Source organism: Suricata suricatta, chromosome 13, assembly GCF_006229205.1.
Source record: "Suricata suricatta isolate VVHF042 chromosome 13, meerkat_22Aug2017_6uvM2_HiC, whole genome shotgun sequence".
Taxonomy (NCBI): domain Eukaryota; kingdom Metazoa; phylum Chordata; class Mammalia; order Carnivora; family Herpestidae; genus Suricata; species Suricata suricatta.
This window is the reverse complement of record NC_043712.1, coordinates 82,148,379-82,161,416: the sequence shown is the minus strand read 5'-3', so window position 1 is coordinate 82,161,416 and position 13,038 is coordinate 82,148,379. Positions and strand designations below refer to the sequence as shown.

The following is a 13,038-nucleotide window of genomic DNA, read 5'->3' as shown; positions in this document are numbered from 1 at the left end:
ATATATATATATAAGTAACACCTATGTGTGTATCACATACATACGTGCATATGTAACATACATGCATATGTAATAAATATATATGTACATGACACCGTCTATATGTTGGTGTGTGCTATATTATACCTGTAATGTGTACATATAATATATACACACACGTGTATAATATATACGTAGATGTAAATGTATATTATACCATCTATATGTTGGTGTATGATATATTATACCTATAACATGTATATGTAATATATACACTTATGTAATATACACACAGGTGTGTATGTATATGATACTGTCTATATAATGGTATATGATATATTATACCTGTAATATGTGTATGTGATATATACACATATGCGTGTAATAAATATACACATATGCAACATACACACATGTATGCAATAAAACACATATGTGTATAGGACACCATCTATATGTTGGTGTATCCTATATCACATGTGTAATGTGTATATGCAACATATACACATATATGTAATGTGCATGTGTGCTATGTAAGGCGTATGTAACATACACACTCATATGTACGTGTGTTATTACACCACCTGGAAGCAGATGGTGGCAGAAGGAAGCTCCTTAGTCCCCCAGGATGACACTTCAGTGGCCCACTTCCCGCAGGTAAAAAAAAACCTAACAAGACAAAAATGTAGAGAGGGAGCGCAGGCCAAACCACATCAGCAGCCACGTACACACGCAGCGCGGTTAGTCCTCCTACCCCCTGGAAAGGTCAGTGGGCACAGAGACGGGGGAGGGCCACAGAAAGTGCCAGGAGGAGCAGGGGTTGGGAAGGAGCCCGAGGTGAAGAGAAAGGAGAACTACAGGTCAGCAGCAGACAGAACGCCACGTGAAGACCGCAGGGAACACGGCAGAGTGAGTGTCGCCGGTTGAGGGTGTAGCTCGTCCCAGGCTGAGACTTAGGGGCACCACGCCCATTAATCCTCTCGCCGATTCTAGGCAGGCAGGTCTTATTTACTTCCCGGCTCCCTGATGAGAACACGGAGCTGCACCCGGTAACTGACCGACATCACACAGTAAGAGACCGGCTGCGGGGACCCAGGTCCACGTGGGCAGGGCCCACGACTTCTACTCCACGGGGCTGCCTCTGGAAACGGCAGCTTTTCCACAGATCATAACCACATGTGGGCATTTAGCACACCTTGAACGATACTCTGGGTATTACAAAATATACAGTGTATTTTATGCAGAAGACACACTCAAAAATCTAATCCTAATTGTTCTAAGTTCATTGATACTCAGGAAGCTCTCTTGTGAAGGGAAGAGTGAAATAAATATTTTAGTAAAGCAAAGAAGTCCTCTGTGATATAAACTAACCACATCACAACCCTTATGCTGGGCAAGTTGAGATTTCTGTATAATGGATTTTTTTTAATGTTTGTTTATTGATTTTGAGAGAGAAAAAGAGAGAGAGACAGAATGCACAAGTGGAGGAGAGGGACAAAGGGACAGAGAGAAAACGAAGCAGGCTCCACACTCAGTGCAGAGCCCGACACAGGGTCGGCCCCAGAACCATGAGATCATGACCTGCACCGAAATCAGGAGTCAGATGCTTAAGTGACTGAGCCACCCAGGGGCCTTATATAATGATTTTCTTAGGACAGGGCATACTTCCAACTGGTCATGTGTTCTTTTTTTAAGAATTTTTTTTAGTTTTATTTTTTTATTTTGAGAGAGAGAGCGAGCGCGAGTGGAGAGAGGCAGAGAGAGGGGGGAAAACAGAGAATCCCAATGGCAGTGCAGAGCCCAACATGCGGCTCACCCCCACAAACCATGAGATCATGATCTGAGCTGAAGTTGGACGCTCAGCGAGCCACCCAGGCACCCCTTGTGATGTGTTTTTAAAAATCTATCTCTAGTAGCCAGGCCTGGAAATAAATAAGATTAAGAAGTATTATGCACTGAATAAATGAAGGACTTCAGTTAGTCACCTTTTATTGTATACCTCTTCTAAAGAAACAAAAGAAGTATAGGACGTGTTAAAATCATTAACATCCACTTCTATACCTTGCAGGATCTGAGCAGCAGTACGGTGGGAAGCAGTTCAAGGGGGCCGCTGACCACTGGACCCATGCCCCAGTTTATTCACTAAGTGACGTCCAGTAAGGGGGTTACCCAAAGACACCAAGACCACAGGAAGCCAAAGAAATAGCAACCACATTCAATCCCCAAGATGCATTCACTAGCAAAATAAAATTCTTAAATATTTAGTCTTCTGCTGGGATAAGAATGATATAAGGACTCCACTTATTTTTAATTTTTTCCCCCTGACTGCTAATGAGTAGGGGATTCGGGAACAAAATTGTGTCTTAATAAAGAGATCAACTTTGTACACTACCTTGTCAACTCCCACTTAAAAACTGCACAGGACAAACCAATCTGTCTGAAAGAACAGAGTCACTACACAGAAAAACACAATGATGCAAAATACACATTTCCGAACCGGGTCGTCTACAGAGAAAACTCAAATCCAAGTACCTCCTACAACAAGTCGTACACAATCCAAACCATCTATCTTTAAGACAATATGATTTAGAACTCAGAAGTATATGGTTCCAAAACAGGATCAGAAACAAACTAATACCCACGTCAAACCAAAAAGTGTGCAGCGAAAGGCTCAAGAGACATTCCAAAGCACTGAAAAGTCCTGCTTACAAGGTTCACAGAAAGTTACTTTTTGTGGTGCAGGACAAAAACCATGTCCAAGAGTAATTAGACGCTATGTCTACAATTTGCAGGAACTCTTGTGTTTCACTTACTATCACAACAGTGACATCACAAGCGTTCAATGAATTTCTAGGAAACCTGGCAAATGTCTACTAGGCCTTTTGCTGATGATTCAAGCCCCAAACTCATATTCTTGTTTGACTCACCAGCAGATCAATTCCGTGGTGCCTGCAAGAGTAAACTCAATGAGACTAATAACGCAAAAATAAAAAAAAAATAGAAAGAAAAAAAACCCCTAATGTTACAACCATATAATGTTAAATGAATACAATGTTAAGCTAACGTAAGTTAAAGCAAAGATGTGACAAGACTCCATGAATTTGGTAATTTTATGAAATCTGTCCTAGAGCCTTAGGAAACCGGGCCGAAGACACTGAAATTTCCCTTCTCTCCCTATCCGAAAACCTCTAGCTTCTATCAAACAAAAAAAGTACACTACGCTATTTCCACGATACCACCTGTGACTCAAACACAAGCCTGCTGTTTTAGAAACACAACTGAAGGCGCAGCGAGAGGCCGCCATGTTTGTGCCACATACTTTTTCTGGCAGCTGGGATTCAACTTCTTTCTTCAGCCTCCTCAATAAAAATGGCCTCAACACCTTATGCAGACGCCTGATGATCAGGATAGTTTCTTCTTCATTCAAGTCCACCTACAAGAGAACCTCAGGTTAGTCTGACATCTTTTTTTTTTTTTTTTATGACATTTCACATAATAACGCTTTAGGGCTACCTTTATTATTTGTTGCAATACCTGATTGAAACTGTACATGCACAAAGGCCAGGTCATTCATAACCTGTTATCACGCCTCCGGATTCTCTTCCCACGTGCCAGGTGGTAATAAAATGGCCTCTAAATGGGTGTCTTTGTCTTAACCTGCAGTTCCATGGAAGAGGGGCCAGAGCCACCAGCCTCCCAGCTGAGAAGGTTTGGGTTAGGACTGCAGCAAAGCCTTACTGAAGGCCGAGACAGAACCCAAGAGAAGGGGCAAGAGTTCATGTGTCCTCACTCAAAGGTGAAGCATTAAGTTAGGCTCTTAACTTGGATTGTTTCAGACACAAAAACACACCCAGGCCACATGGCCTGAACATGAGAAGGAAAAGGGAGCAGATCTGGTTCCTGCTGGTGGGCTTCCAAGCAGTCTACCTCACTCCTCCGTCCTCTGCCTGATCTTATTCAATCCTCTGTGTGGAACCTCTGTGAAATCTTTCTCCATGAAACTCTAGGGGGCAGACTTGATTGGCATTACTTTCTACAAATGGGCAAGCCAATGAATTTCTCACAAAGGGCAAAGATCCCCGAAACGTACTTCAAAATTAAAGGCTGAATAGTTCCAACATAAATGTCCCACAAGCTTTCTAAGTGGCTCTTCAATCCCACAGTTAAGAAACAACTAATCAAAAGGACAGGTACCCATTTCTTTTCTTGCAATGGCCCGTGTCTTCCTTTCAGAAATGAGCTCCAGGACAAAAATCGATGTGGAAGGAATGATAATGAGAAATGTGAAAACGGCTACTCTGGGATTTGAGGCGTATTTATGTAGACACAAAACTGAGGCTCACACAAAAACCAGAAAAAAAAAATGTGTATGGAAAATCAGTGTGGACCAGCTCAGTTTTACACACAAACTCTTCCCGAGGACACAGTTGAAAGAGAAGCCCAAGTTTACAACAAGGAAATATCTGTTTTAAGGTTTGTGTTCACTTGGTTCAATTAATCTGGTTAAATTGATTCAACAAATATCTCCCATTCACCCGCCCTGTGGCCCACGTAGATTAGCATTCCAACAGTCAGGAACTCGTCTGATGGCCTATTTAACATGTTGGCAAAAGACCAAGGATCCTAGATTCTGGGATCCTAGACCGTTTTCTTAGGACAGAAAATAACCCTGGAAAGAGAACACAGGCACCCACTGATGAGCCTGGTAAGGTAAGCAACCACCCGACGCGCTTTCCGTGGCTCTAACGTGCTCGGCTCTGGGTTCCTTAGGTTCATTTCATGGCCACACGGTGGAAAATACAAAAGTTAGACCAGTACCCTTTCTCCAGTCATGGCAAATGGAGCATTAAACCACTGTTCAAATGTGCTGCAGCTCTTAAAAATTGTGGGGAGGAGGAAGTTAAGGAGGGCCCAGAGTTCCGGGAGCTTATTCTGCAGCGGGGTCCCGGTCAGCAGGATCCTTCTGGGGGCCACATAGTGAGTGTTCAAGACCTGAGTCAGCTTGCAGTGGTGATTCTTCATTCGGTGGCCTTCATCCACGATCATGTATTTCCACCGAATCTGTAACACACGAGGAAGGACCAACACGTGGTGAGCAAGGGAAAATGCAACTCCTTGCAACAGGCAGGCAGTGGCGAGGAAAACCAAAGAATTCATACTGTGTGCATAACATGGTGTGGTTCCCCCTCGAATGAAATAATCTCAACGGTCTGTTTCCCATACCTGATGGCTCATGTAAGACGTCGTGTGATAATGGAATGTCAAAGCCACAAGGCTGCACAGGGGCCACGTGATGCCAAATTTCTCTTCTCAAAGAAGGGAACGTCAGCCCAGAAATGCAGTGGTTGGGCCAGGGTGAGCTCCCGTGTCTCGGCCCCCAACGCTCCTCCTATTAGTGCTATCCCAGATTGAGTGTTCACGCCGCTCAGAGAAAGTGCAGAAGGGAGCTCTCCACTCGAAGCAGAGATTAATGGCTGCTTCTCCAAGATGGCGTCAGCAGGTACTTAGAGCTGAGCCATTTTGGCTTCCTGCCTTCTTTTCTATTATTATATTGGCTGACTGGAACCTTGGGGCTTGGCTCAGTTCAGTGTTCTTTTTTCTTTTTAATTTGAATGAGTTGCTAACATTTAAAAGTTGGAATATTTCACATAAAAATCTGGACATCCAGCTTCTCTTAAAAATAAGCAGATCTGTGGACCCGGAGTCTCTCGGTTCAGACATATCCCTTCCCCGCCAGATCTCGGATCGCTGTTTTGAGATATCTACCATGAAAGGGTATACTCACTCGCACTGAAGACAATGCTAAAATACCGTCCCTCTATTTTTGCCAGAACTTAGGAATTAAACACAATCTTCTTTCCCAGCATGACTACTGCTTTAAAAATAAAGAATGGCCATATGACACAATCTTCTCTCCCAAGTCTACACACAGGCCCCTTCCTCTCTCATAACTTACCCTTCGGGCCTCTTCAAGGTCATTGGTCTCAGTTTCTTTAAGTGAGAACAATGAGGAATGTCTCACTAAGCCTATTCATTCCCTACAAAACAGTGGCGATGGCCAAGAAAAGCATCTGGTGCTCAGATGTCCCCAGATCCTGCTGCAAAGCTCCCGGAGAGAGGAGGGAGACTAGCAGAGTATTCTAGATGGTTCCTGCCTTCCTCATCAGAAGCAACGGTAAAATCGGGGAAGAGAAATAAAATTATCCGCCGGGCTGGGATGCTGGGGTAAAAGAACCTGCCTGAGTTTGGGGTTTTTTGCTCTCCTTCCACCATTTCGAAGGTGGAAGCTGTACGGACAACGGTCCCAAGCTTACCAACAGCGTGAAAAGGAGCCCGCAGATCAAAATGTATGCAAGTAAGCGTCCTAAATCTACTTCCCTAATTTAGCTTATGACCTAATAAACAAGGAATCCGGGGACGTTGATTTTGCTAATTTACTAATTTACCAATCAAGTCTTCTGCATGGGCAAAATATTGCCACCCCTTTCTATAGCCTCAGTAACAAATAAAACCAATTCATCTCATTACCAGGCATCTCTGATGAATTCTGAAATACATATGCAGAAGCCGTGATAGGGTGGTTTTTTTTTTTAAAAGGATCTCAAATGTGCAAACACATTCCCGTAGTAATATTGAAAACATGTCATTTCTGACACTGCCAAATTCCTCTCCGAGTCGGAGAAGCAGGAACACAGCCCTGTTGCCAGTGCCATCTCAGTTATTAAACCTCCCCTGGGAGCACACTTCCTGTATGTTATTTCCTGTGATGCCATGAAGGGAACGCTCAGTTCCCGGAGCAAAGGTTTAATGCAGACACAGAATGGATCCAAGAAACAGGATTCCGTTTGGTTCTGGCCATAACTTAGTTTCAGACTGTAGGACCTCGGTAGCACCGTGGGGGCACGAGAAAGGACCAAAGGGGGAAAACAAAAGGAAGTTGTCGTCGTGGCTCTCATGAACCAATGTACGGCCGTCATTCTGCGTGAGTGCGTTGTGGGGCGTGGGGCGGCCAGGGGATATAAATGAAAAACCGTTTTTTACGGCTAGAGGGCAACTTAGGATGTACAAATTAAGAGACGTGAAGGCCACAGGTGGAAAAGAAGCCTCTCTCAGCTTCAAGGAAATAGAGAAACAGCCCAGAGCAATTCAAACAGTAACAGCCCCTTATTTTACCAGGAGAACCTAGCACCCGGACAGCACCAGAGCTGCAGCCCGGATCAATGTTCGTATGGAGAAGACCAAACGGAGAGGTGCCCACTCATCTTTGGAGAGACAAAGGCACCAGAAGAATGAAGTCAAGCGGCTGACAATAACCCAGGGCAACAAAAACAATTATTTCCTCCACCAGCACGTTCGTGGCCACTGGAGAGAAAAAGAGTTGCAGACGGAGCCCAGGTGAAGTTTTTAAGAGATGTAAACTCATTAACCATGAGAGGCTAGGTAAGAGAACCAGCGTCAGTGATATATGCCAAAAAAAAAAAAGCATGCATAAAATTAAAACCCATGACAAAAATATATCGGATTCTGTGAACGAGCAAGAGAGGGAGAGAGAGAGGGAAAGGGAGAGGGAGAGAAGCCATCTAATGATCAAATTATACTAGCGAGTATAATTTGGGGGAATACTTTACACTCCAGCGCAATGGTCCGTAATTAGAGGTAAAAGAATTTTTTTCCAAACATACCTTTGCAAGAATGTGCTTGTCTTTGATAATGTACTCATAAGTAGTCAAGAGGACGTTGAATTTGCCACTCCGCAGCTGGGGGACAAGGGAGCGGCGCATGGCAGGGGTGCCCTGAATGGAAAAAAAAAAAATATATATATATATACATATATACACACACATATTCTCCAGTGGAAGTAATGTGAGCATTTTGCCTCACTATTCATGGCTTAATGGAGCCCAGGCACGTGGCTGAGAATTGCACATATATGCATTATCATATACAGATCCATTATCCAGGAAGAAAGTGCTTGGCAAAATCGCACACATCTGGACACTTTTCAGACCCTTACACACAGGCTTTCCCGCTGAAGGCTGAGGGTGGGGAAAGAGAGAAAAGGAAATTACGGCTGCCTCGAGGTAGCGGAGGCCCTGCGCCCTGCTGGGATGCCTCACCGCTAGGGACCCACAGCCGGCGGCCGGGCGCCTGGGTCATTGCCGAACTTTGCGGGAGCCGCGGGCACCGCAGCCCACAGAACGTGTGATATTTGTCATTTGTGTTACTCTCATCAGAAACTGCGCAATATGATAATTAACAATTTTCTTCTGCATTTCACTATCTGAAAGTAATTATGGTTTATTACAGTAATCTTCTTGGGATGATTAACTCACACTGTTTGGTACATGATGTACATGACAAAACTTTACAACCAAATACAGTTCACAGATGTGCATATGGAACGGAGGGGAAAAAATAGGGTCTATTTTTTGCTTCCCCACATTTATATATAAATACAGCATTCCAAACCTTGTAAGAAATTTTCACCACAGAAGGAGCCCATTTGTCAAATTCATATGTCCAGTTAGACAGTGTCCTATGGAACAAAAAAAAACATTCAGTGAAGATGACATGGGTATGAAAAATCAGTGGTTAAAAAGACGTTCTTATTCATGCTCAGGCCTCACCTTGAAGGGGGCTAGAGAATAGAAAATACCTCAACTACGTATTTCTTTTAAAGGTGTGGAAAGAAGAGATAAGCAGGGAATAAGACACCCCAAAGCCTGACAAGTGTGTGTGTGTGAGTTCCTAAGAAATCTCGTAAGAAAAAAAAAATCAATGCATAAACACAGAGCGGGGGGAAAACCTTAATTTGGTCAATATTGAAAACAGCACTTGCCAGAGTGATGTGGGGACCCTTTAGAAGCAGTCATGTAAGTGCACAGAAAAGTTGAGTCAGGAGAAAGAAATTAGAAAAGCACATGAAAATATTAAATAAATCTGCAAGAGAGAACAGGGGGAAAATATTGAATGCCTCCTTTTTTAATCCCTGAAAACATCACTGTAATATAGGAGTCAGAACATGCAAAATATAGATAAAGAGCAAAATATATACTTGAAACGTAGATACAATACAAAGGATATCTAAATTCTATGGATTCGGACAATGCAGATTCAGAAGGCTTTGCGAATAGTCCTCACTTGGACAGAATTTGCAAAGGCTAAACCAGAATCCTTTTTCCCCTCAAGGTCTAAGTCTGTACTAGCACGGAGATTGACAAGGACTCAGGGACTAACACTGTAATCTAACACCCACAGCCAGAGACCCCACACCCCAAGGAGGGGGTTTCAGGACAGGTACTCCTTCCGTCTCCAAGGAGACGCCCAAGGGGCCAGGCTCTGGGTACCGAATGGAGAACAGGCTCTGGCAACCGAACAGAGAACAGCAAGGCCCGTCCTGAGCGCTGAAATTAAACTGCACGTACCAAAGGCAGTTTAATGCAAAATTCACACTTAGGACTGTGATTTAGATTCTGCCTTAAAAGATACAGTGAAGACAGGTTTAAGAAGACATACTTTTTGAATTTATGTAACCTTTTGGAAATGGGACAAGGGAAAGATACAGAAGGAATCTTTGGGGAAAAAAAAAACATGTCAAAACCTTCCTGCTTCATGAGCCACTGAAGGTGTCATGATGAATCAGACCTAACTGTGCCCCATGCAGGCTGCATAGACCACAGTGCTAATGGCTGATAAAATAATTTCATCCTGTGTTTAAACAGCCATTCAACGAGGGGGGGAGGGGCAGTGAAAGCCTAAATCTAGATTAGATGCTCTTGGTAATCCCACTACATGCTAAAATTCTGCCTTACATGAAAAACAAAGACTAGCTACTCATCGGGCAATCTACAACCTACAGAACGAGAGTGTGAAATAAATGACTTTACTTACGAAAGGGGAACAATGATGAGATAGGGGCCATTGAGTCTTTTGTGCTCCATCAGATAAGTGATGAGCGCAATGGTCTGTATGGTCTTTCCTAGCCCCATTTCATCAGCTAAGATCCCGTTCAAATTGTTATTATACAGGGAAACCATCCATTCCAGGCCCTGGAGCTGAAATGAAGAGTAATTGCTTCAATTATCCAAGATCTGCACAGGTAATTAATACTAATACAACTCAAGTGAGGCTGTGACTTCTTAACTCCTCGGTGCTGTAGGTTGGATTTCCCACAGTAGGCAAGTGGGGGGGGGGGAGCACCAACACAAAAAGAATTTAAAATATGAGCCTGTAATCATCCCTGCTGCTTGGCAGGTGCTAAGTGTTAATCAGATTTAGAAATGACGGGCTGCAGCATACTGGTGGGATTTTAAGCAGCTTTCCTGCTCATCCCTACTTAGCATTTCACAGTATATGACATTCCAGAGTGATTATAAATGAAGGAAACCCAAACTAAAATCCATTCCAACCACTCCAAGAACAAAAAGCCAATGTGAGGATTAGAGACAAACAAACCAGAAGGCAGGGTTGGCACACAGATCAGAGATCATTAGAAACAGCCTTCTTGGCAACTGGAGAGACTCCCCCGGGGTGGGATCCCCTCCGGGAGGAAGCGGGGTGACCGGGGAGCCAGCGGCGCGCTGGCGGCGAGAGAGCTCCCGGCACCACTCTGCAATGTGGGTGCCCCCCAAGGGCAGCGCACCGGAAGCTGACTGCCTGGAAACGTGTCCCACACATTTTTCAAGCACAAAAGCCCCGCACCAGCGATGCGGCTTGGGGGTTCCTGTGTTAAGCACAAGAAAGGTGGGGTGAAAATACAGAACCACCCCGCTTCCATCCCCCAAACACAATACTGACCCCACACTTGTTGGGTTTCAATGGTAGGAGCCACTTAATACTGATTCATTTACATCATATATGTTTACACATTACCATGTTATGTAATACAAAGAACTATTTACATACGTTATATATATTACTTGGAGAAAATGTATACAAACATACAAATACGCAAATATGCATACCTGCTAAAATCAACTTAGCTTGCTAATGAAGTTATACTTGGGGAAATGTTCGTTTTGTTTTACGTAAAAGCAAAGCGAGTAATTCAAGGATTTTCATTCTTTATTAAGTGACTGTTGTGTGCAAAGGAGCATGCACACAGGCAGAGAAGATGGACGCATGGGTGTGTAGGATGCATGGCTTCCTTCAGAAGCTTCCCGGCAAAAAGGAGACAAAAGGCATGCACACATACACGTGCACCAGGAAGCGCTTCAAAGTACGTGGCGTACATACAAATACTATAATCTTACTTAGAACTGGATCGGCACACATGCAATCGTACTGAGCAGAGATTTTCCGAGGGAGGGCACCGCGACCGTCTGCAGAAATACCCCCAGAGGCCACGTGGGCTACCTTGCAGCACGCAAGACTCCCAGATCGCCCTACAGGATTTTGCAGAACGACAGCAACACCGAGAGATGAGAGAAACAGGCTCCGAGGGCACAGGCAGAGACAGAGAAGGCAGAGGGGAAATGACTGCAGCGGTGGGTGGGCGGGGCATGCCTGCAACAGGACCCTGAGGCCACCAGACCGGTCAGAAAATCAACCAAATGCCAGAAACATTTAGACAGTGGTGTAGAGGACTTTTTCTTTTAATGAAAGCTGGCAAAGGTGCTGAAATTGGCATCTGTGTTCAAACCAGATAAACAGAAACATAAGTGGGCAGTAGAGACCAGAAAGTCATGAAAACTGTAGGAAGTAGTCGGATTTCCCCAGACCATGGAACTGGAAGGTTCAGTTAGGAGGTACACTTGGGTGGCTTTCCGGGAAGCCGCGGGAGACCCCCTCATCGACTCCCTGCATTGCCAGGGTGACAGAGCTATTAATGATACAAAAAATGTGCCAAGGAGCAAGGTGACAGAAAGCTAACTCATGGACAGAGGGATCCAGGAAGACGCTGAGCCGCGAGAAGGAACTGAGTGGAGTGAAAAACCCGGAAGAGGCCAGACGCGCATGCGCAGGAAATCTATGGCGGCCGGGAGAGGAAAAGGGGTACAAAGCTCACAGCCAGAAACTGGGGAGACAGGTGTGACAGGGCTGTGATGCCAGGTGATTAGAAAGGTGTTGGACGGCAGGAGGAAATCAGTGTGGCATCAACACCGATTTATGAATACTCCAAAGTTTGCTACTTCCCTGTACAGCCCAACAAGACTTTACTAGAATGATCGGCTAACATCTATGCCAAGTACGATGAAAACAACTCGGAACCTCGTGAAAGTAGCTTGGTCTTTGGAGACCCGGTGACCTTACTACAGCCAGAACAGTGGTTCTCCAAGTGTGCTCCGGGGGCTCCTGCGGGGGACATTTTCAGGGCATCCACGAGGTCAAAGCTATTCTGGTAATATCACTAAGGCATTTATTCGCCTTTTACATCATGTTGATATTTGCACTGATGGTGCCAAAGCAGCAGTGGGTACAGACTGCAGGCACCTTAACTCAAATCTAGGCGGGGCTGTGGCAACGGGCACTGTGACCTTCACCCCCGGCAATGGCAGCAAGCAGAGCGCTGAGGGTTCAAGAGTTTAGGGGAGCCAAGTCCAAGAAGTCTGAGGACTTAGAGCAAATACTTCCTAAAGTGTATTCCAAAAGACACTAATTATGCAGCATGTTAATAAGGGGTATATTAGCATAAAGTTTGGTGGTCAAAGATATTTGGGGAATAGGAAGTTAAAGTTGTTTCACTGCAGGATGCTGATGTGTAAGCACAGGTTACACGTTTATTTCTGCAGCGTCCTGAATGTACTGCACAGCAGGGCTTACCAGGAGGGGTCACTTCCAAGGTGCCCTTATGTCTGCTTGGCTCAGGACAGTCCTGGGTTATGCCCGGTATTTATAAGAAGCTCCCCTATACGCGCTCCTAAGCATCCAAATTTGCAATGTTATACAGTAATCCTACTTACAGCTGATAGTATTTCCCATATTTATTTGACCACAGGAAAATTTTTTTTTTCTTTTTAAGGTATATCTCCTGAGACTAACATTCCAAGGAGCACATTTTGGGAAACACCAAAGTGGCAGGAAGTAGAAGAAAGGAGCTGACCTTATTCCAACAGGTCA

The 13,038-nt window shown here is 44.5% G+C and overlaps 1 protein-coding gene across 2 annotated transcripts in view; it reads right to left on the bottom strand.

Moving 5' to 3' along the window:
* Nucleotides 1–13,038, bottom strand: part of SMARCA2 (SWI/SNF related, matrix associated, actin dependent regulator of chromatin, subfamily a, member 2) — a 135,424-nt gene that overhangs the window by 98,648 nt on the left and 23,738 nt on the right. For both annotated transcript variants that reach the window (XM_029920627.1, XM_029920628.1), the window contains exons 10-14: nucleotides 9,871–10,034; nucleotides 8,449–8,515; nucleotides 7,662–7,772; nucleotides 4,798–5,040; nucleotides 3,299–3,412 (exon numbers count right to left, since the gene is read on the bottom strand). In XM_029920627.1, the coding sequence (XP_029776487.1) occupies nucleotides 3,299–3,412; nucleotides 4,798–5,040; nucleotides 7,662–7,772; nucleotides 8,449–8,515; nucleotides 9,871–10,034 (699 nt within the window). The remainder of the gene's footprint in view (nucleotides 1–3,298; nucleotides 3,413–4,797; nucleotides 5,041–7,661; nucleotides 7,773–8,448; nucleotides 8,516–9,870; nucleotides 10,035–13,038) is intronic.